Here is a 24,967-nt window from a genome sequence, read left to right as displayed (position 1 = left end):
GGAATCCCTAACAGAAAGCATTAAACGCTAAACAGAAAATACCTAAAACAATAAATGTTGCTCTCTGGAGCAACGAACATACATAAGCTCTAATATGGCTTTCTCAGTTTTTGTAGTGAGAGTACACAATTTGCATTTTGACAATAGGATACAACTTAAATAATAAATGTACATAAAACTAATGGAAGCTACAAATAACCTAAAAATACAAATTACGAATGCAAAAATAGATTAAAATGTTTTGTTTTCGTAGAATTTTGGAAGAACAGGGAGAAAAGATCCAAAATATGAAAATCTCATAAATTCATGAAATAATAATGTACAGATAAAAAAATTATATATAAAGATAAACAAACTAATAGAAAAGTTATTAAGTTCTAAATTACAAAATAATATAAATCTAATACTCATCTCAGCATGAGATCTGAGTTTTAATGAGACTAACTTTTGTACTTTTTGTTGAGAAAGATTAGATTTTAAAACATCTTTGCGAGAATATTTGACAACTGAATAGTCGAGAGAACATGTTATAAAATAAAATAAAACCTTTCTTCAATTTTTATTCAAATAAAATGAATTTCAATATGCTTTTTCACAAGAAAGAATGAAATAAGCAAAGGTAAAAATAAGAAAATTGAATATTGAGGACAAATCAACATAAAGATACTTCATCTATTACATTTCACAAGTAATGGATACTAAAACTCTATATTTACCCTTGGTACGTCTTTTAGAAATGGTTAGTTACTTATTGTAGTAAAATGAAATTAAGAAAAATTTAAAGTAATTATAGTTCATCATATCAAACCTTTTTTTAGAATTAAAGCGGACATTAATTTTATAATTTCTAAATAACTTTTTAAATACATATAAAATATACGAAGTTTTTGAACATGTTTAATAAAACACAAGTAAAAGAAAATAAATAAGACAAGTTTGTTTTTAAACTGGTTTATTCAATTCTTTTACTACTTTTTTTAAATATCACAAGTTTTATTATTTAACTATCCAATTTTGATATACAAGTGTAATCACTCCCAATTCCACACTACTCTTTGATGACTAAAACGTTTAAGCTTTAAATACTATTTCGTTCAATTTTTATTTGTTAAATTTCAAGACATAAATTGCTAAAAAAAATTAATTTTTTTACTATCTTTGTCTTAACAATTAATTTGGTTGATCATAAACCTATTGAAAAAGTGTTTGAACCAAAATTCTTAAAAACCATGTATTACATGAAGACTATTTTTAAAAAATGAAATGTCAATTATATAAATTAATATTGTTTTTAAATACAAATAATTATCTTAACAAGTTGAGATCAATGGAGAAGTGACATCATATAAATTTCTCCTCAGGTTAAAAAACAGTATCATCCAAATCCAATTTATGAATAATCCCATTTTTGGAAACAACATATTTCATGAATGTGAAACTAGTTAATTTGGTAACATGAGAAAGAAAAAAACTGAAAAAACTATCATTTAATTTGTATACACCCTTGAAGAACTAATCAATCATATAAATAGATAAAGTTTAAAAAAGTAAAGATTTTCAAGACTTTGAAATAGATATATTTACGTTTCAAAATACTAGACTTGTGATATAAATATATATTTTTTTAAAATACATTGATTAGATAGAAGATGATTAATATAATTTTTTATGATTAATAGGAGGGACATTAGGTAAGTAATGATTGTGTAAGCACGCAAGTAGAGTCCTAGATATGAAGTGGAGAAATGGTCGGAAACTTGGCGTGGGATTTGAAGCAATCCATAAAAAAAAGCTCATCAAATAATCAATCTCTCTAATTATTCCAAAGCAAATAATGAATAATATAAATTAGGTTTAAACCCTTTTTTGTCGTTAAGTTAAGTTTTGATGTTCAGTTTAGTCCCCATTTTTAAAAATGTCAACCTTTAGTCCTTAAAATATGAAAAATGTATTAAATCAGTCCTCATGACAACACTTAATGAACAATAAATCACTAGTTTTCATACTTAGGTATCCAATATTTTGTGATTTGTTAACGGAATGTGTTATGAACAACAAATCAATTAATAAAAAACTTGTGATTTGTTAACGAATAGGACTGATTTGATACATTTTTCATATCATAAGGACTTTTTTAAGAACGGAAACTAAACTGAACATCAGAACTTAACTTAGGGACAAAAAAGGATTTAAATCTATAAATTAAAACCCTAATCTTTAAGGTTTAACCTACAATATAAAAATGCAAGTAGGCCATGTTTTACCCCAACAAAAATCTACATGTTAGGGAACACTCTTCCCTGTTTTTGCATTTTTTATTCCTCTCATGCTCACACCCACCTTCCTATACCCAAATTATCCTTTCAAATCCAACTCATTTTTTTAACAGAACATACTTTCATATAATTGCATAGGAACCTTTCATCATTTGAAGAATCAAGAAACGAAATCATTGGGTTAGTGTTAAGCCGTATAAATAAATAATAATCGAAACAAACACCCCACATATGCTGCTCTTTATTTATAAATAAATAAATCATTGCACCATCATGTGCATTCATACATACTCTGTCATTCCCCTATTATGTTACATATAAAATCTTCACCTGTTCATCAGAGAACATGCTTTCAACCAAACTATCTTCTGTCAAATCTATTACATCCTTCTCTTTCACTTCGTCATTATTTAATTACCAGCCAATCATGTCCATTAGAGCACCCATTTCATAATTTTTAACTTTTTAATTTATTCAAAATAACGTCCATACAATTATTATTATGAAAGATAATTAATTTATTATATTTATTGATGATGATAGTTATTCGTATTGTAGAGTTAAAATTTTTAAAATACAATAAGTGCAAACAGGACACGAACTAAATCATCGATTAACGACATAGTAAACTATTCGTGCAACCGTTAATCACATGATTACCAGCTAAGCCGGTCACATGGCCAGATATATACTTAACAAGACTTGGCCACACCGGAATATCTTAAGCCAAGTGGGTTTTGCAACAGTTCCTAGAAGATGGTTGCACGTGCACGTGTGGAGAATCTCGCAATCCCACTTTTTTCCACTTGTTAAATGGTTAATGATTAATTAATCACACACTCAGTGTTTTGAGGTGACCGACTACACTGGTTAAGAAGGTCGAAGGAAGAAGCGTGCTATACAAAGGGTGTCTTCTAAAATGTTTAATTCAAGGTGATTTTAATCTATCAAAGGATTTTTGAATTAACGTGTTATGCTTATAAAGTTTGGGTAAGAAAAGAACAGTGCAATGATATTAATAAAGAATGATTTGAAAAATCTTTTATGTGAAGAATGATTGGTAAAGATAAATAGAGTAATAATTGAAGATTTTGTGATAAGCAAATGATGGATAAGACAAAAGTGATAAGTGAGAAACAGTGAGAGATATAATAATTGTTAACGGACGAAATATAATGCCCCGCATGTCTAAAAATCCTATTTATAATTATTTGTTAAAAAAATGAGATACTGATTTAGGAAAAGCTAGGTTTGACCGTCGACCAGATCCAGGAAAATAAAAAGAAAGAAAGTTTGACCATGTTTGCACGTGGGGCAGAGAGACATGTACACGTGTAATTTGTTGTCTTTGGATGAATTGATGCCTCTAGTAGGATTCACGTGGGTTTGCCACACCATGTATTCAGACGGTGAAAGAGAATCTTGCGTCCTTATAAAACAATTTTATATATATATTTAACAACACATATCTAAGATCAACCATTAATAACTACTATTTTGTCAAAGATTACTGTCTAATACTGTAGGGCCAGTCTTCAAAATATATATTTAACTCATTTTTTTTTCTCCAACTGCATTAAATTACCTCGAACAAATACAACATTAGTTTTCTACTTTTTATGAAATAAAATTAAACTTCTATAAATATACAGTAAATTCAATACAAAAGAAAACAGGACTAAATGCTTAAAATTAAATGAAACGATCTCGTCGTAACTTGGTGCAATTAATATAAACTACTTGAATTCGCTAAATGATCATACATGCAGATATTTAGCTGGTAAACAATTCCAGCAACCCACAATAAGAATTTCTACGAATTCAATAATTAGACTAATATTACGTCTTTAACAACGAATATAACACTGTTACCTGTAAAATTTTGTACAAAATCCATAAAATTCGTTTACCATTCAACGCTAGGGATTACAACAGATCATACACATTGTTTAAAATTGTATATCGTACAATTTATGCATTCAAGTAGGCATATCATATAGAAGAATTATTACATCCATTTAAAAAGAAGAAAAAGGAAAAAAAAAACTCAAAACAACAACATAAATAAAATAAGGTACCAAAATAAAAAATAATATAATAATATAATCTACTTTATACCGAATCTGCAGGACCTTAATATGATAAAAAAATCTTCGATTAAAACCTACTATTTAATGAAAAAGATAGATTGCTTAAAATTAAAATTTTTAAAAATGAACATTTTATTACCAAAAGTTGAATCCAAAATATTTTTATATTTGAATTCAATGTAACCTAGATCAATATTGTGTTTATACACACTATATTTTGTTTTATCACTTATTTGCATAGTATTAAATATTCAAAATGTTGGGTTAGTATTATATATATATATATATATATATATATATATATATATATATATATATATATATATATATATATATATATATATTGATCATTGCTACCCATATATAATTGTATTATAGTTTGTTTAATTGGTGGGGAAAAGATAGTTTTCTATAGCAAGTAAACACCTTAGGTGGAAGACATTTTTTTTTTTTTTTGGTGAGATAATCAATCATGGTATAGCAATGATAAATCCATGGCAGAAGAAAAAGACGTGTGGAGATGTCTCATAATATGACTCATTAACATGTTACTTAATATCAACATACCATTAGGATTAAACTCTTTTAAAATTGTATGATTGATTATACATATACGAGTGTTTCTCTATATACTTAGAAAAGAAAATAATGAAAAATAAAAGTGTAAAAAAAATATGGTTTAATAGCTATTTTAGTCCCTCTTTTTGTAGGATCTGATTAAAGTTGTCCTACTTTTTTTCAAAAGTTCACTAACATCTTATTTTTCGTAAAAACGGTGTACATTAATCCTTTTTTATTACGACGTTAAAAAAGCTAACAGAATAATTGCTTCCCTGACAAATATTAGATGACATGTCTAGTTAGTCATTGAGTGGCAAGCTCAATCAATGAGAGGCTGCCACGTGAAAATCCCCTTCCCACTCAAACCTAGAAGCTTCATCACAATTCTCCTTCTTCTGTAATAAGTGTAACCCTATCATCATTAACAGTCACACTGAATATCGATCGAGCGACACTACAACTTCCATCACAACTTCTCTTTTATTACCTTTAGGTTAAAATCAATTCGTGATTTGGGATTAAAAAATTTGTTCAAATTGATGTAGAAATTGGGTTCGTGACTCAATTTGAGATTTTAGGGTACGAGAGAGACAAAGCATGCGTGAAAGAAATTAGGGGAAAACATGTCACGCAGTCCAAACTTCTAAGTCCAAACCTCAAGGGAGAGACAAAACATGCATGTTAAAATGTTTTGGCATGGTTCCGATGCTAAAGGTGAGAATCCAGATGAAGAGGTCACCTAAACTAAATTTAGGAAATGGGGGACAATTGTGGTTTCAAACTGAATCTAGAGAAATTATGATTACCTGCGGTGTAATGCTGTCAGCTAATTATTATCCTGTATGGTAGTGTTGCAATTGCAGCACAAAGCATTAACATCTTGCTGGAAGTTTTTAGTTGGTGATACCAATTCTGACAGTGATGAAAATGACAAAGATAATATTAATTCTGACAGTGAAGATGATGAGTAGAAAGATGAAGAGCTAGAAGATGAGTTGGTAGATAGTTATGATTCTAAAGAATGTGAGGAGTACAAGTTCTTCGAAAAGGTATTTGCAGAAGAAGATGACTTGAACGAACCGCGCTGTTGAAGGAAGCACGAATCCAATTCCACCACAAGCTGATTGTGGAACCCTAAATCGCCTCCCTGATTGATTTTACCCCAAATGTAATTTCACGTCTTTTAATCCCTAAATTTATTTTAACCCTTTGATTTAGATTTTCCACGTCATTTTAACTTAAAATGTAATTAGCACCTCAAATTACCCGAGAGTGCCACATCAATAATAAGTGAAAAAATCATCAATTTTTTGATAGCTGGGTAGTTCCGCCGTTAGTCTTTTTAACGCCGTAAACAAAAAGGACTAATGTGCACCATTTTTGCAAAAATTAGGATATTAGTGAACTTTTGAAACTTTGAACAGATTCTATAAACAAAGGGACCAAAATAGATATTAAAAAAAATTGACCATAATATAAATGCACAATTAAAATAAGAGAATGTTTACCATTTGTGAATAATTATATAGCCTAACAAAGGAACATTTTAGGTTTTGCAATTGTATTTGCAAGAAAACCTAAGCGAATAAAGATTACTTATGGATGAAGATAGTACGTATTTTTGGATTTATATCCTGCCTACCTGATATAATTGAGTCTTATGACATTTTATTCCTACAATCATTGATTTTATTTATCTTGAAATTCAAAGTTTATCCAGTTTCCTAACATTTCTATTCTTGTTTAAGCAAAAAGATTGCTTTACCAACACCATTTATATTCTATTCTCTACTCTCTTTTTTTCTTAATCTCAACGTACGTATAATGCGCAAAAGTTCATCTGTTTAAGTTGTGATTAACACGATCTTCTCCTTCTATAACAAAAAAGACAACCTTATAACAAAAACTAAAAAAAAAAAAAAAAAAAAACTTGTCACATGACATCTTTATCTAACTTCTATTCGCAACTTTATTTTATATTCCACTATTTTTCACATTCTTATTCATATTTTGATTGGAAATATTTAGTGATCGGTGTTTATAAGTTGAATAATATATACTTTATCACATAAATACTATTAAATAGAATGTATAGTATTAAACTGCTTCCTATATTTAAAATGGTTAAAATAATCAATTAGTTTAAAAAAATCGTTTAAGTAGTCCATCTATATGTGAATAAGTAATCTACGAATAAAACTTTAAAGTACGGATACTTGTTAATGTAGGTAGAGGATACCTCCCCTCTATATAATTATTTTCATGACAATGATAAGTAAATGGAGAAATTGCTAAAAGAATTAACAATTTTTACTGATTAAAAGTTTAAATTCGTAAAAAATAGTTTAAAATTTAAACAATGTATAATCATTCTTTTGGATTCACTCAACATGAGATTGCTCAGAAATTGATCTTTTTAGTCTTTTTGAGTTCAGGCCTTAAAGGTTGTGTACCATTCAACTTGCAATTAATTTAAAATCTCTCTCTCTTCCTTTTTTTTTTTTGACATGTTAAAATATGACAAAATTACGAATATAATGCGATATAACGTTACATTAGATCTAGATATATTTAATTTGTCGATTAAGGAAACTCAGTTACTTTCCTGATATAACATAGGAAGAATGTTAGTGAAAAAAATCCACGTGAAACAAATTATAAATATCCTTAAGCAAAGTCGCTCAAATATGAAGGAAGCTTTTTCATCCGAAAGTCATGCAAATAGAAATAGAGTAAGATGGAAACATTTAATTTCAAAACTTTTTCATTTTCTTCGATCCAAGATTGAAAAAATGCATGAAGTTAGATATTTTTAAACTAAATTTTTGCACTACAACAATATACATGTCACTGCACCACTGTGTCTCGGTCATTAGTTTCCATACCAACTTTTGAACTGTTGTGTTATTAAATCTGTGGCTTAACATATTTGATGTTTGTAGCATGTTTTACGTTTGTGGGATTTGAATCCTTAAAAAGGAGTGTGTTAGATTTCATTTGAAAAAGAGTTTGAGGGTTGCGAAAGGAAAAGTAGTAGCGCACAAGACTCAGAAATAAAAAATGTAGAAAAACAAAGAGCATAATCTAGAGTGCATAAAGCTACTAATAATCCCAACTTTAAAACCAAAAGAACTTAGCAGGATGATGATGATGATGGTGAGAAGTTGGGTGATGATGCAGCGCGTTATACAGATACATGAAAAGGAGGGCAATTGTAACATAATCACTCACGCACCTGACAGAACCTGTCTCACCTCGCCTTGTCTTTCCTCGTTAGACATTTTTTGTACTTTAACTTCACTTTCTTTAATATAAACCTATATGGTAAGTTAACCTTCTCTTTCCTCACTTATTTTAAATTATAAAAATTTATAAAAGCAACCCATTATATTAAATTATAAAATATATTTTTATTTGTTGTTAAATTTGTTAACTCATGTTTGTGTAATATTGATTGTGGTAGAAAGAGTGGTTCCTCTGGCACTGAGAGAGAATGGGGGAGAAGGGAGCATGAATGATTGAAGAATGGAGGGAGTCGAAAAAGAGGGGCAACATGGTCATTGGACATGACTTGAAATAGCAAATGGCAATGAGTGAAACATCAGGGTCCGGAATTCACGTGAGAATCACATGTGATGGAACGCTGTACGGACCCAAGGAAGAAAACTAGGGCCCTTGCTCCACTTCCAATTATTGGGTGCATTGTGACAAGACCACCTATTTCACCCCAAAACATTTTCTTTTTCATTAAATAAATAAACAAATACCCGGTAAAAACAACTTCAAGACAGATTAAACTATTCCTATTTTTTTGAGTTTTGGCTTTGGAATATTTTTGGAGCAATAGAGTAAGATTTATTTGTTTTACCAAGAACTAAGTTAGGACAGGGAAAACGGGACAAAAGTCGAAAAGGAAGTGGAAAGCTACCTAAATTCACGTGCATATCACATGGCGATGATATTACTGATTCTGGTTGAATTAGTTTTGAGAATTAGAAGAAATGATAAGTTAAAATAATGTAAAAGTAGAGAAGTGAATAGTTAAAAGGAAGAGGAAAGTTGTAATGTGATATAGTGGAGAGTTGAGAATTGATGTAAGAGAAAGATGATGGGTGTTGTCGGGTAGTGGGTGTTACGTTAAGGAGGGTTATGATTTAAGAAGTTAGGGTGAGATCCATTATTGGGGTGTGTGGAAAGACCCAGCCCAATGCCAGGGAACACGTGGGACACCTACCACGCACTCGTGGGGACACTCTTAATCATCACCCGACATCTTTGTCTCTCATTAACAATAATTAATTAATCCTTTCCTTTATTACTATCACCTACGTAATTTCTACTTATCTTTCTCAATCAAATAGTTAGGTTTCAGTTCTGTCTATCACATATTCTAATCAATGATTCGGAGGATCTTACACCTTCTTTCCAATTTTAAAGTCAGATAACTTAGTAAGGTAGTAGTCTCTGTCATTATAATCAATGTCCTTCCTTCTTCTGTTTTCCCTTTTATTATCACTCAAATCACTTCATATTCTTTTTGTCAAAAAAGGATACCAAGTATAAAACACGTTTGTAAATCTTATTTGTTTGTTAATTCCTTAAAATGCAACAATGGTGGTAGAAAGTTTGTGATAGATGAGCCGTTTTGAATTATTGGGTGGGAAAGGTTTCCGTTTCCCGTGGAGGAGGGTCTTCCTTCTAAGTTGCAAACTCAATTCTATTTATGAAGCATGTCAAATGGACAGTTAATACTCACATTTTCAATAATTGCCCACAAGAGGATCTCGAATCTGCTAACTCATAAATACTCACAAGTTTAAATTACTTCAAAAAAAAAAAAAAGTGAACTCACATGACCATTGTTAGTTACTGTAGGTTGGGTGAGATGAGATACACGCGCCTTCAGAGAGAGAGTGGTGGAGATTTTGGAAGAGTGAAGGGGTGTTCAAATGATTGTGATAAGGAAGGTGTCGGTGCGTGAAGGGACAGCATGACACCCACGATTTTGTTTACATTAGACCAAACTCCTGTCTACTGTTCTATCTTCCTACATACTTTTAATTCTGTAAATAATCTTACTTCAATTACATATTTTATGTCCCAAATAATATATATAATAATAAAATGGTCTAAATGAAATGTAAAAAAAAGTACGAAAAACAATATTTTGACGTCTTAATTTTTCATCAAATTTTCACCTAGTTTTCATTTTATTTTTCTCTTTCGTTCTTCATTACGAAACATGTATGTAGACTAAACGTTCTGGGTAAATAAATTACGAAAAACTTAAATGTGACGGGGAACGTTTGGGAAGAAAAATGCAATAAACATATGTTGGACAAATGCAACATATTTTGGACAAATGCAATAAACATAACAACCTATTTTATAAATAAAGGATCATCACTTCTTTTAGATTATGATTTATCTGAAGAAGTATGATCTGGGTATAAGGTAAACTTTTCATATGTGAATTTTTTTTTTTATGCTTAGTATATTTTATTAGAGTCTAATAATAGAGATAAACTAGACCCTAAGACTAAATGATGTTATTTCATTGGTTATGGATTTGACATGTATGGTTGTAGTTTTTAGGATGAAAAAAAGCAATAAAATTATCAAAAGTAAAAATTGTTACTTTTAATGAAAACATGTTCTATAAAAGACATGATTCTAGAATTCGTAAATGAAAAAAAAAAAAAAGTTAAAGCAATTATCACTAGAAGAAATTTTAAGCATTGATGTAGTTAACAAAAGGCCGGACATAGAGGTAGAGCCTAAGTTAGAATCTAAACATATAATAGCAGAACAATTGTTATAATATTGCAAAAGTTAAATGTTGGTGTTGGAAGGTTTTACAATGTTAATATTTTTTTATTAATTGGCAATGTTAATATTTTTATTAATTAGCAACAATCAAAGTGTTTTAACTGTTTCAACATTAAAATATTTATTGCTTTTATTGCTATTGATTTTATTCTTTCTTAACTCTATAAATAGAAATCAATTTCTACATTCCAAATCAGTTGTTTCTCGTTCTTCTTCATTCTTTTCCTCTTCTAAAAATATCCTGGGTTATTTTATACTCTTTTTAGAGATCCTTGCTAGTTCTGAGATCCTCGAGATATTATGGGAAGTTTCTGTTATATCCTGGGGGACTTGCGCAATACAACGCGGATGTTCATGTTGTATCTTAGGGACTTGTGCAATACACCGCGGATAAGTCCTTAAAAACAATGAATATACATATCTCAGGAAACAAAGGTATTCTCCTTCATTACACTACTTATTGACTAATGTTGGCCAGTCAAAGCATTTTTTTTAACCCTATGAAAGGAGATGAATATGTCAAGTCAGAGTTAACGATAAAAGATGAGATAAAATCTCTTCAGATGAAATAAATTTTATAATATATATATATATATATATATATATATATATATATATATATATATATATATATATATATATATNATATATATATATATATATATATATATATATATATATATATCATAAAGATAGTAAGATAATTAAATAATAATAACAATAATAATAGAAATAGTAATAATTTGTTATTCATAAATATAATTTATAATGCTATTAAGGACAATTTAGTAATCTTTATTTTTTATCCATTAAATAATATTTTTAGTCTATCACTTGAGTCAAATTTTGAACAATTTTTTACAAATTTTACTTTCAAATATATTTTCAATCACCCTAAAATCATTTAAAAAAAAATACAATTTACTTTCAAATCTTCTTAAAATTTTTTACTCTCTCCTCCAAATCATCTTAAGCATACCTTAGTCTTAACCTAAAAAGATTTACCACTAAGAAAAAGTGTAACATTTTCAACTCATAAAAAAGGAAATGGTCATACCGCCCCTCTCTTATTAAAGTTTATGTCCAAAATGAAAAATTATATCTTTTTCCTATGCATATCTCTCGTTAATTGTCACGTGAAAAATATATATTCACAACTACATCATTTTTGCTCTATATGTTGAAGATTTGTTGATAGCATGACAAAAATAACAGGTTGATTGTCTAACTTTCTGTTTTCTAGTCATTGCTATCTTAATAATTATCAATGAAAATAATGATATAATTAAAAAATAATTTTATATTACTATTGTGTAAGGAAAATCTAATAATGTTTATTTTTTATACATTAAATCATTTTTTAATCTGTCCCATTAGTCAAATTTTGCACAAACTTTATTTCTACCTTCAAATCCTTCTAAAAAAATAACAGATAATTTATTTTCAAATCTTTTCAAATTCATCCATTTTCTCTATTTTAAATCTTTCCAAACATACCCTTAACCTTAACCTAAAGACATCTAGGACTAAAAAAAAGTGTAACATTTTCAACTCATCAAAAATGAAATGGTCATACCGTCCCTCTCTGATCAAGGTTTATGTCCAAAATGAAGATTATATATTTTTCTATTCATGTCTCGTTAATTCTCATCCACCCAAGCCAGAATTATAATTTGATATTTAAATAATATTTTAAATAGACCCATGTTTCTTAGTAAAGTAGTTATTTTTTTTTAAATGTCTGTTTAAATGAGAAATATAGACAAAATAATATATATTGTTTTGGGGAAAATATTTTTTGGTGCTTTTACCCTATCCCTTGAATTAATTTGGGGTTTTTTACTAATAAGTTTACTTCAAGGATTAAGGAACACACTCTTGAGAATTGCATTTTAACATTTATTCACAGTATGAACATTTCACTCTTTTTTTAATCTATTTAATTTTATAATTTTATAATTGAAAGATATTCGGTCTAGATTATTCTAATTTTATAATTATTTGGTTGAAGTGTATGCGTCAATTGTGGTATAGAAAATTGATATGCTTTGTTAATTTTACAGGTTTCCAAATTTTAATTGGTTTCGTATTTGTATTAATCAAATGTATGGATGCTTTTAATGTGATCCTATGATTTTAATTGAGATTAGTCAAAACCACCAAATAAGAATATAATTAAATTTAAATTAAATGATTTAGTACTATTACAAAAATGTTTTGTGCAAATAAGTTTTTATGTCTCTCCTCATCTACTTTCTTTAGGCCTCCTATATTAATTTTTGTATCCTTAAACAAGAGATAGAGTACTTTGTGCATAAAAACAAGAGGTCTCGAAACAAATGGATGGTATGCTACAAAATGTAGTTGCAAAAACCCGAAGGTAATAGTATATTTTAAAAAAAAGAAAACTATATATAGTAAGTTCATCTTGGTTACAAGATTCTAATAATGAATGCAGGAAAAAAATTTGATAAAAGCTTTTGAAGATTTGTATGAAAAATGTTTTTATGAAAAAGAGTCTTACTAAATTCTGAATAGATTTTGTTGAGACATGCTGTGTTGCTTTGAGAACAAACTATTTGTTTAAAGGAATGTATAAATCCTATTATAGCATCTACATGATTATCAAAGTTAATTTGGCCTGACGAGAGTTACATGTACTCATTTGATGTCATTGGCATAAGGAAAATTGATTATATTGTGGTACTTTACCTAATGCACTTTGGCGATGTCTAAGAAGGAAGAAAGATTGAATTTATTTAAAAGAAAAATGGTGTGGAAAGGAATAATATAATTAAGGATAATGATATTTTGACAACTTTTTGACAACAGAACATGTGTCATCAACGGACCAATCATAAACTGTCATGTATGCGTTTCAAAAATTGTCCAAAAAGAGTTGTTAAAGAGACCTATTTTTCCTATAATTAAATAGTAAAAATGGTTAAAAGGAGTGAAGAGACGTAAGGTGTTGTGGCACGTGTAGTGCAGAGGCATGTTGGTTCATGTGAGTGTGAGTTGGGAACAGGTTTTTTCTTCCACGCTTGCTTCATCGTCGCTCCACGTGAATACCAATCGCACTTGTCCCCCCTCACTGTTTCTTCACTTTCTTAACTTGAGTTGAGAGTCACAATAATAATGTGGTATTTCCCCAGTGGCATGAATCATGATTGGATAGGCCTTCTCGTAGGAAGCTAAGTATCGGAAAACATAAGAAAAGAAACAAGATATGGTGGTTCTTGGAAGCTAAGTCATTAATTTGAAGCATGGTGAAGGGACGCGCGGGTGGTGTGATGATGATGAGAAGAGAAAGAAAGAGGTGAAGAGTGACGACGGGGCACAGGGTGTGTGATAGAAGAAAAGAAAAAGTTAAGGAAAGCGACGTTGTTGGCTGGGGGGAAGACCCTCGTGGTGATCGCATGGGTGGAGATTTGTGTGTCGCGTAGGATAAGGGATAATGGGGACCCACTCAGGGACAACACAAATATAATGAAAAGGTTATCTGTTTGCTTCCAATCATCACCATTGGCTGTGCTGATTTTGATGGATGTCCAGGGATGATACTCATCTCACATTTTACCTCACCCGTTGATTTAGGAACTCATTCACCCCTTCAGGTGCCACCTGCCCCACCTTGTTTAATGCTCAAGATTTCTTGCGATTTCCCACCCCCACACTCTCTATCTATCCTACCTAAACCTAACTCCCTTTATTTTCCTTTTTACCTCCCTAATCACTTTTATCACATCGCACATGTTAATTCTATAACTAGTCTTATCAGCCGTGTTAATTACCAAAACTTTACAAAAGGAAAAGCAGTATCATCACCCAAAAAAAATATGATGTGATGTATATAGTTATCGTCTTATCAATAGTGTGAAATAACAGAGTCCTCGATGTAAATTCGAATTTGAAAAGGGGATATCGGTTTGATCGGGCATTTAAGGCAGAGAGAGTGAAAAAACATGGTCAATGGAATTAGTTGTGGTGTTGTGGAGTGGGAGTTACCAGGAAAGATGGCGTGAAAGTTATCCAAAAAGATGAGAGTGTTTGTGTGTGTGAAAGTAAAGTTGAATAAAGTGGAGTTTATTTACCAGATGGTCAAAGGTAAAGAATAAAGAGGTGTGAGGAAGGAGGTGGGTGGTATTATTTTGGGGGCAAATGTCATGATTGAGATAACTGGCCTTGCTGACATAAAGTCATCATTGAACTTACACACTACTCCCACCCATTCTCTCTCTTTTCTATATAATCTCAACCCACACGGCCCCCCTTTCCACTCCTCCACAACTCCACTGCTTTTCATCATCATCATCATCATCATCCCTTTCTTACTCTCTTTCTCTCTCAACTGCACCTCAATCTCATTCCCTTCTTTACCCAACTTCTCCACCGGGGCTAAATTTTATAAAGCTAGACATGATGGTTCAAAAGGAAGATTTGGGTTTGAGTCTAAGCCTCAACTTCCGTCACAATATTCCCAATCCTCAACATCTTACTCTCATCTCCTCTTCCCCTTCCGCTTCAAATCCTTTTAAACCCTCTTGGAACGACGCTTTTGCCTCCTCGGGTATGTCCTAAAATTCCTCCACTTTCTATATAAATGAATAAAAATAATACTTTTCCTTTTTATTTGCATGCAAACAATGTTTCAGATCTGTTCAAGTTTATCTCTTTATTTCCTTTCTCTCCACTTTGATCCGGCTTACTGGGTCTTTTTTTTGTTCCGGGGAGAGAAATATTATTCTCGCCCTTCACTTTTTGTCCCGACATCCATGACCCTCTAATTTAACGATTTTTTGTTTGCATCCAGATCGAAACTCGGACACATGCAGAGGCGAAACCCGATCGTTCCTACGCGGAATCGACGTGAATCGGTTGCCTTCGGCCGTGGACATGGAAGAGGAAGCGGGAGTTTCGTCTCCGAACAGCACCGTTTCGAGCGTGAGCGGAAAACGAAGCGAGCGAGAACCCACCGGCGAAGAACACGACATGAACAGAGCCTGTTCCCGCGGAGTCAGCGACGAAGAAGACGGCGAAACCTCAAGGAAAAAGCTCAGACTCTCCAAAGACCAATCAGCTATTCTGGAAGAAAGTTTCAAAGAGCACAATACCCTCAACCCGGTAAGCTTAACAGAAAACCACCTTAAAATCAGTTATAACGTTTATGTTGGTACTAAACTAAAATTGCCAATTAACTAACGTTAATTAATTTAATGTTGTGGCAGAAGCAAAAGCTGGCACTGGCAAAGCAGCTAGGTCTTCTACCAAGACAAGTTGAGGTGTGGTTCCAGAACCGAAGAGCAAGGTGAGTTTACAAATTATACAAAACAGGAAATAAAGGGGTTTAATAGAAAGTTTAGTTTTATTAAACGTGGGCGTTGTGGAACCAATTCCAGGACTAAGCTGAAGCAAACCGAGGTGGACTGCGAGGTGTTGAAAAGGTGCTGTGAGAATCTGACGGAGGAAAATAGAAGGTTGCAGAAGGAAGTCCAGGAGCTTAGAGCACTGAAACTTTCCCCTCAGTTTTACATGCAAATGACCCCTCCCACCACACTCACCATGTGCCCATCTTGCGAGCGGGTGGCTGTTCCGTCGTCGGCCGTGGATGCCGGCACGCGTCATCATCCGATGGGCCAGGCACAGAGCCACAGTCGGGCCCTAGGCATGGGGCCGTGGGGTTCGGCAGCTTCCATTCCGCAGCGGGGCTTTGATGGTTTCCACCACTGATTGTGAATAAGGGTGAAACAGTGGACACGGTGATTAGAAGAAGAAGGGTTCTAGTGGGTCTCCAATGTTTTGTACCACTTTGACTCATCATCTTTTGTTTTTTGCTTGGATGACCCGTATTATTTATTATTAGTTAGGAGGTTTTCAGTTTTTAGTATTTCTTAACCTTTTCCCATCTCAACACTAAACACACACTTTGTGTAAACTGCAATTATATAGCTTTCTTTCCCATACCCTGTTTTTCTCAAACCATTCTTTTGTTTTTAGTGTCTATACTTCCTAGGCATCTTATAACCACGCTTTCTGATACCTTAATAAACAAGTTTCTCTTTCAGATCATATTTCTAAAATATCATACAACTCAAAACCTTATTATTTTATTATTATGGGAACACTTTACAATTTCTAAATTTTTTAAATCAAATCTATTTTATATATAATATTACCATAAGTAAACTTCTAATATATTATTTCCATGGGATAGATACCACTTTTCTATACCTTTATTATGAGAATGAGGTAAAGCAAACAAATATACTTTCCAGGAAATATATATTTCTCCATCATATTCATCAACATAAGAAAATGACATGATCTTAAAAGGTATATGTATAAATATGTATAAAAAATACATCCTTTTTTTTTTTAAATACAAATTTTGTGATTTTAAGAAAGTAATAAGCTTGATAGTATTTTTATTTAGAGTTTAAAAAAAAAGTGACTTAAAAAGTAATTTATGACGGAAATTTGCATTTTTATTTTATTTACAATAATAATATTTAAGGAACGTGTTTTAAGTTTAGATTTCCATAGACATTTAAATTTATAATACTCTCTGTACTTTTAGAACAAGTTGAGTAGATATATTGGATGTGTTGGTCAGCATTTATCTCTGTTCTGTTTTGATAGTCCACAGGAAATTGTTCCCCTGCTGTGGGGCCTTCTTAAAGTTTTCATGGTTGTTGTTTGATGTGAAGCCAAAATTTGATGTAATGTTAGGAAAATAGATATTCATGAATGCTTGAAAGATCCTTGTTTGGTTTGGAAGATTTGGTATGGATTGGAATGAGAGGTCAAAATAACCCTGTAGCAAAAAAGTGAATTTCAAAGGATTGATAATCTTATCACTGTGACCATGGAAAATGCAATTGGTTTCTTATTTTAAGGGTGTAGAGTGCCACTGAGACCACGCCTGTTCTATAAATAATGGTTTAAGAAATTTGGGTCATTATCAGCCCATATAACAATGCTCTGTTTTTGTGCAGAACAGAGTCCCTGTTTTCATGGATTATGTTCATTGATATGGACAAACTCAAACATAAAAAAATGACCAAAGTCACACGTATATGTAGAATACTAATAAACTTTTTGAATGGACAATTGAATAAGATGTTGGTAAAATGTGTAGGTGTTCATTGAATTACGTGGACGTGATGAATTTCCAAAATATTCAAACCAACTAAATTTGTTTAGTTTGGGTTGATTGAAATAGACAAGGGACAGTTTAGTTAGTTCATTAGTTGAAAAAAATTCAACCTAACACTTCATATGATGACTAGGCAATGTAACCTTCTTAGCCAAAGTTTTGAAATTGATTGTCATTGACACTCTTCACCTACAAACTAATTCAACTTGTCAAAGCTATGTCATTCAAAGTTACTTTTGTGAGGAATCAAATGGTTGCCAAATTTTGGTTTATTGTTTCTCATTCTGTGTCAACGCCGACTGTGACGTGAACTTGTATTTGGTGGGATTTATGAACCTTAACTAAAGGCTTTTTATGGTAGAAATTGTGTTTAAAACAGTACCCCAGTTCATCATGTTTTTAGTATATATTAAACAAAACATTTTAATGACTTTATTGTAACAATGCCAACTAAATGGATCTTAAATGGGTCAGCTCCAAATACAAAAGGTTCTCAATTCAACCAAACTAGCCCAAATATAATTCTGTTTTCCTCATATATAAATTCAAACCAACTTACCCGTACTGATTAACAGTTGCACACTGTGTCTTTTATAGAAATTGAATTATGTGGATTATTATAAATACATATCAAAATTTATACTTAAATTGTTAATACAATTATTGTTATATGAAATAAGTGTTATATAGATAATATTGCAAAAAGATATCAGGTACAGATTTGCAACCCACAACTCTCGTTGTCATGTTCACGAAAGTTATGCAAGATTTCTTTCGCATATCTTGCCTCCTAGTTGCTTTTAACTTTGCATATTTCTTTTTTACAAGCTAAGGTACAATGAACTTTGAATGGATTGTTGCTGATTTTTTTTTTTTTTTTCGTGAGTTAATGAGATATTTTGCTTATCATATACTCATCCTTCATTGTCACAATCTCCTTATGAAAATATACTTTTAACACCCTCACTTATTCTCTCATTTTTTTTTTCTTTATTATATATCTTTCATAATATCCTAGATATATTTACTCTCTAAAAGAGTTTTTCTTATTTATGATCTTTTAAAAATTTGGAAAATTTCATGTTGTATCGAGGAAGACTTACGCAACACATTGTAAATAAGTCCTTAAGTACAATGAATATAAATGTTCACGAAGTCCAATTTATTCGTGTTTTCATAAGCTATTACAACAATCTTAAGGACTTATACACTAACAGTACAGGCATCAACACCAATTATATACTAGACATGTCAAACAATGTTACGTGTGCCTTCTATCAGAGTTAATATAATATTTGTAGCACTATTAGGAAAAATTAGGGTTAAAGTGTCATTTGAATATGACAAGATTCTTACGACAAAGAATAACATGTTTGTGGGAAAAGAGGATATTATGATCAAGGTCTCTTCCTACTTAATATTTCTAAAATTATTAATGAATATTATTCTTGTGCTTATATTATTGACTCATATAATATATGGTAGGATAGATTAAGATAAGTGAATTCTTTGTATATTATGAAATTACAACGACTAAAATTAATTAATATGTATGGTAAGCAAAGTAGTACATGTTAACAAAGAAAGTTTGTCATTTTGTAGAATGTAAAACTGAATTATTAAAGTTATTTCATACTGATTTACTTGATTTAAAACAAACCATATCTAAAGGTATTAAAATTTATTTTGTAACATTTATAGATGATTTTTCTAGATACACCAAAGTGTACTTAATCAAGCATAAGGTTGGACCTTTAATATATTTTTTAACTTATAAAGCGAGAGTAGAAAAATCAATTGAAAAAGAAAATTAAGAGGATTAGATCAATAAAGGTGGTGAGTATGTATTTTTTAATGAAGATTGTGTTAGAAATGGTATTATCCATGAAGTAGTTGAGAGAAAGAATAAAACTCTTAAAGAGATTACAGATGTCGTGCTTATTAGTTTTAGTCATCTGGTAACCTTTAGGGAGAATTCCTTCTTATTGCATCTATTTTTACAAAATAGAATACCTTATAAAAAAAATATGGTAAAACTCCATATGAGTTATGAAGATGATATTAACCTAATTTACAATATCTAAGAGTGTGTGGATGCCAAACTAAGTATTGTTACTCGATCCTAAGAAAAGGAAAATAGACTTTAAAATTTCTTATTGTATGTTCTTACACTATGTGGAAGACAATGTTGTCTATAGATTTATTGTTCTTAAATGTGATGTAATTGAGCATAATACAATAGTGGAGACAAAACGTGTTGAGTTAAATATATATTTCCTTTAAAGATTAGTGAGACACCTAAACAACCTATAGATACTAATAATAACGTCATGTGTGACAATTTGAGAAGTAAAAGACAAAGAAATGAAACTTTCTTGGAAATGAATTTTATACTCATCTTGTTGACAATGATCCAACAAGCATTTTAAAGGCTACTAGTGCTCTTCATGCAAAACAGTGGATCAAGCATTTAAGACTTAAAATTGAATTAATTCAAAAAATTAATACCTTAGTATATTTTTCTAAAGGAGACAAACTCATTAATTGTAAGTGGATCTTGAAAAAAAAAAATCACCCTGATGAATCCATATACAAGTAAAAGGCAAGATTAGTAGTTAAAGATTTCACTTAAAAACCAACACTGATTACTTTAATATTTTTTCTCTTGCGACTAGTATTTCCTTTGAAATATTGTTATATATAGTAATTAAATATTTTTAATCATATAAATTATTTCAAAGTATTCTAGTATTTATTAATGTAATTAAAGTTAATTTTGTTTTATCAAGAATTGAAAATAAATTATTCCAAACTACAAGAAAATAATTTGAAATAATCAGTACTTTACCTCCTAAATTATTTTTATAGTTGTTTTTTAAATGGGCCTAAGAAAACGTACTTATACGTCCTCATTTTTCTATCTTCACGCCTCTTATTACTAACAATCAGTCCAAACAAAATAATGTTACGTGACAATATACTGTACTCTCAAATCTGTTTGATCAAAACATGCGATTTGTCATCCATCACTGACGAAACTGAGCAATCAAACACTGCCTCCTCACTTACAGATCTGTCCAATGATATGTCTCCATGTCATCCATCTCCTTCTAAACTATAACTAACTTTTTAGCCTGTCTTCCTACGAGACTTCCATCTGAAATATCAACCCTAATTTCCAAAGGTGGTTAAATGGATAAAGCAGGAAGAAGTGAATTGGAATTTCGGACAAAATTGATAATTTTTTTCAAACATTTTATAAAATAAATAATTTAATTATATCTCAAAATATTAAACGAGAATATTTTTAAAACCAGTTGAATTTGTTATTTATAAGAAAGATATTAAATTATCAAAAATTAGATCTTAAGAACATAAACTTCAGATTCCAAATTCAATCAATTTATATACAAGGAAATTTACCAAGAAAAAATAACTTTTAACAACTTTAATTTTCTGTAGTTGTCATTTATCACTTTTTTTTTCTTATATTATATATTATGTATTTTATTCCATTAATAAGATGTTAAACTTTTCTATTGATTCTATTGTAATTTCATGCTTAATATTAAGGTTATATTAAAATAATATTTTTATTATTTTGATTATTGTTTTGGTGTTACTTTGTTTATGTAAAAAAAAATTACATTAGAGGTAAATAGCTAAGTGTTTTAATTGATATGTATGTTGATACGAGTATAATGATTTTTAATTTTAATTTAAAATATACTTTGATTAAAGTTAAAATTTTCATTTGATTTAATTAGTTTTGACTGACAATTAATAATATAAGTTATTAAAAGTATATTTTGATTAATTAATTTTTAACTTAATAAAAAGTCAAACAAAATAGTGATGATTAATTATAATAAAGTTTAATTAAAAATTTACTTTAATTAAATTTACTATAAATTATTGAAAAAGTTTTTCTGCAAGAATCTACTTTAGTACAGTGAAAATGTGAATAAGTAATTAAAATTTTATTTTAATTAATTTGAAATGAAAAATAATCAATTGAACAATAATATTAATCTATTTTAAAAAATCAGTAAAATTAGTTTGTTTTAGTATAATTATTTTAAAGCCTTTTATTAATTTCTTATTTTTATTTTTGCATATAAATCTTATTTATTAATTCTATTAGGTTAGATTTTCTTTTTATTACTTACATTGTATTTTATTAACCTTAATCAATGGTTGAAAATCAATTTTGGATTTGTCAACAACAACGTATTACATAGGTAATGAAAATAATTGTATTAAGTCGATCTCTTCTTAGGTTGACTTTATAGCTCACTTTAAGTTAGGTCAAGTTGGATCAAATATACTTCTAGTGCAAATAAGCTTATATATATCCTTCTTTTTAAAGTGCAAGCAATGTAGGATTTCACATAATTTGGGCTTTGTAATGCAAGTTATCTCATGTATAGTTTTAGTTTTGGTCTTTAGACTAGTTAGGTAGCTTATATACCCTTAAAAGGTTGTAGAATTAAAAGATGTGGGACTTAAATTACCCTTGAAAGTTGTTGTCTAGACTTGTAGGCCTCTAAGTCTCACATCCTTTAGTTTTCTCCACCTATTTCACATCCTAGTGCTATATAAGCAACCTAATGTCTCCTTTGTACATACACCTTCAAATTTGAATATAAAGAGTCTTTTGCACTCAATTACATTACTTCTTTGAGATGAAATTACGTCTTTTAGTTTAAATTTGGGTCTTGTGAGAAATAAGTGACCATCATTCATCACCTTTATCATTTCAAGTTGCATGCCTTCCAATCCCTAAGTTTTCTCTCATTTCTCTCTTACATTTTTGGTTTTTTAATTTCATTTCTTAATTATTCTTGTTTAGTTCTTAACTTTATTTCTACCTAGGCATGTTGTTCCATGTCATTTTTGTCTAGTCATGTTGGACCTACCTTAAATTGAATTGAGTCAGAACCATGAACAAAGCTCATCTTGAGTAAAGTTAAGTCCAATCCACCTTAAACCTAATCAAGTAAGACCCATATTAGATTGAAAAGGTTTGTATTTATTTTAAGCCGAGTAAAGTCGAGTTAAATCAAATTTAGTTAAGTCAAATCAATATTGGTCCAAGTATAATTAGGTTTACATCAAACTAGGTCGATTTGACTTAGAATAGGGCAAGTTGAGTCAAACACACATTTGGTTGAGAGAATTAAAACCTGCTTAAGTTAAATCAAGCATACATTTAGTAAAGTTCAATTAGGTCAATATTGACTGATGTCTGACAAAATTTGAATCATGCCATGATAATTGAAAGTGAGTCGAAATTGACCAAGATTAAACTTTCCTAAAACATTATGAGGTTGAGTGAATGGGTTTAGATCCTAACCTTCTTATTAAGTTACAAATAGAAAAACTTAAAAGAACCAATTTATGATTAATGTAAAGTATTTGAACATTAATTTGCAATTTAAAATATTTTAGTGGCATGTGTTATTATAATAAATAAGCTTAATTATGTTTTAAGTGTGTGATACATTTTGAAACTTTCAATTGAGTGCATAACAATTTATGTTTTTCATCTCAGTCTCCAGGGTTAAATTTCATTATTATCATGGTGATTTGGTTATTAAATGGCTTATTTGATTCTTATATTGCCATGTCACATGGTTGAGTTGTTACAAATGTTATTTTTTCTTATTTTATAATTTATATTTTTATACTTTTATAATTTATATTTTTATATTATTAAAATTTTATAACTTTATAATTTTATAATTTTAGAACTAAAGCCTTTTCATTCCTTACAGTAATGACCAATAAAAAAAATACTTTTTTTGGAGTGAATTTTAATTGGATGCTATAATAACTAAGCATCATTATCATTGTAGTTGGCTTGAGTATGAAAACATTTCTTAAGAAAAATATTTTAACTATTTTTATGAAGAAAAAAATTATAATTTAAAATATTTTAATTGAAAATTTATTAATTTCTTAAAGGATTCTTTAACTCATTTATTTTTATAGTTTTAAATTATAAACTTGACCTTAGTTGTACTTGAGAAAACTATTAAAAATATTTGGTGTAGATTGTTGTTGGTGCAAAGGAAAGAAAATTCAATCATGTCAACTCATTCTTATATTTATCTGTCTAAATCTTATGTTCACGAAGCTCCATTTTGGTTGAATTTGCATAACCTTTTAAAGTAAATTTTTACTATGCAAAGATTAGAAATTAAACTATTTTTCAAAAAACAGCACAAACAACACCTAACACACTCTATCTGAGTTTTATCATTTTTCTATCTCAAAATAATTGATATTTAAAAAGTTTAATACTTAATAGTTTTTTTCCAAAATACACTATAATTAATAATTAACAGTATTTTTGCTAAGTATTGTTTAATATATATGCATCAAGATCAGTGCATTCAATAAGTATTTACTTCTCTTAAATATATTTATGTTCCCTTAACGATATCATTGATTCCTTTTATATAATTATGAAATGGATCACATAGGTACCATAACCGAGGTAGCTATTTCGTTCTGTCAGTCTCCAACTCAAACGGTATTATTGTAAAGCAGAGCGGAACAATGCTGTCTTAATTTGTATGGATCGACAACTTCAATTTCAGTGTCCATTTGGTGAAACACTTTCATTTCCTATGAGAGACAATGCAGTGTTGTACTTGTAAACTGCCCAAAATAAAGAACATCAATAATTGCAGCCATAACATCCCTTTATTTATTCGCTTTTATGATGTACTTGCCAGCATAAGACAAATACCTTCCAGCCAGAGACAAGTTATCATGTTAGTGAATGAAGCCACAGTTCCACTTTTCTCCCATGATGCATATAACCAATTAATTAAGCTTTTTTAAATCACAGGGTAACATCTTATTCCACTGATATTTGGAGTACTTGTTCATCTGAGTCAAAAGGTTCGTGCCTCTGCAATCGCCACATCATTCTGTGAACGATCACTCTCCTAACTGCGTCATATTTTCTGATTTAAACTCACAATGTTTTCTATGACTTCTAATAAATTTAATAAACAGTAAAACAAACTTAAAAAATGTCAAAA

General features: G+C 30.0%; 1 protein-coding gene across 1 annotated transcript; it reads left to right on the top strand.

Moving 5' to 3' along the window:
- The first annotated feature begins 14,972 nt into the window (after positions 1 to 14,972).
- Positions 14,973 to 16,820, top strand: LOC106768714 (homeobox-leucine zipper protein HAT4). Its single transcript, XM_014653992.2, has 4 exons — positions 14,973 to 15,326; positions 15,570 to 15,880; positions 15,985 to 16,064; positions 16,156 to 16,820. Exons 1-4 carry the CDS (start codon positions 15,176 to 15,178, stop codon positions 16,484 to 16,486), a joined length of 873 nt encoding a protein of 290 aa, XP_014509478.1. The 5' UTR covers positions 14,973 to 15,175; the 3' UTR covers positions 16,487 to 16,820.
- Positions 16,821 to 24,967: the final 8,147 nt, after the last annotated feature.

The sequence above is a fragment of the Vigna radiata genome, chromosome 7 (genome assembly GCF_000741045.1).
Source record: "Vigna radiata var. radiata cultivar VC1973A chromosome 7, Vradiata_ver6, whole genome shotgun sequence".
Lineage (NCBI taxonomy): Eukaryota > Viridiplantae > Streptophyta > Magnoliopsida > Fabales > Fabaceae > Vigna > Vigna radiata.
This window is presented reverse-complemented; position numbering and strand designations above follow the sequence as displayed.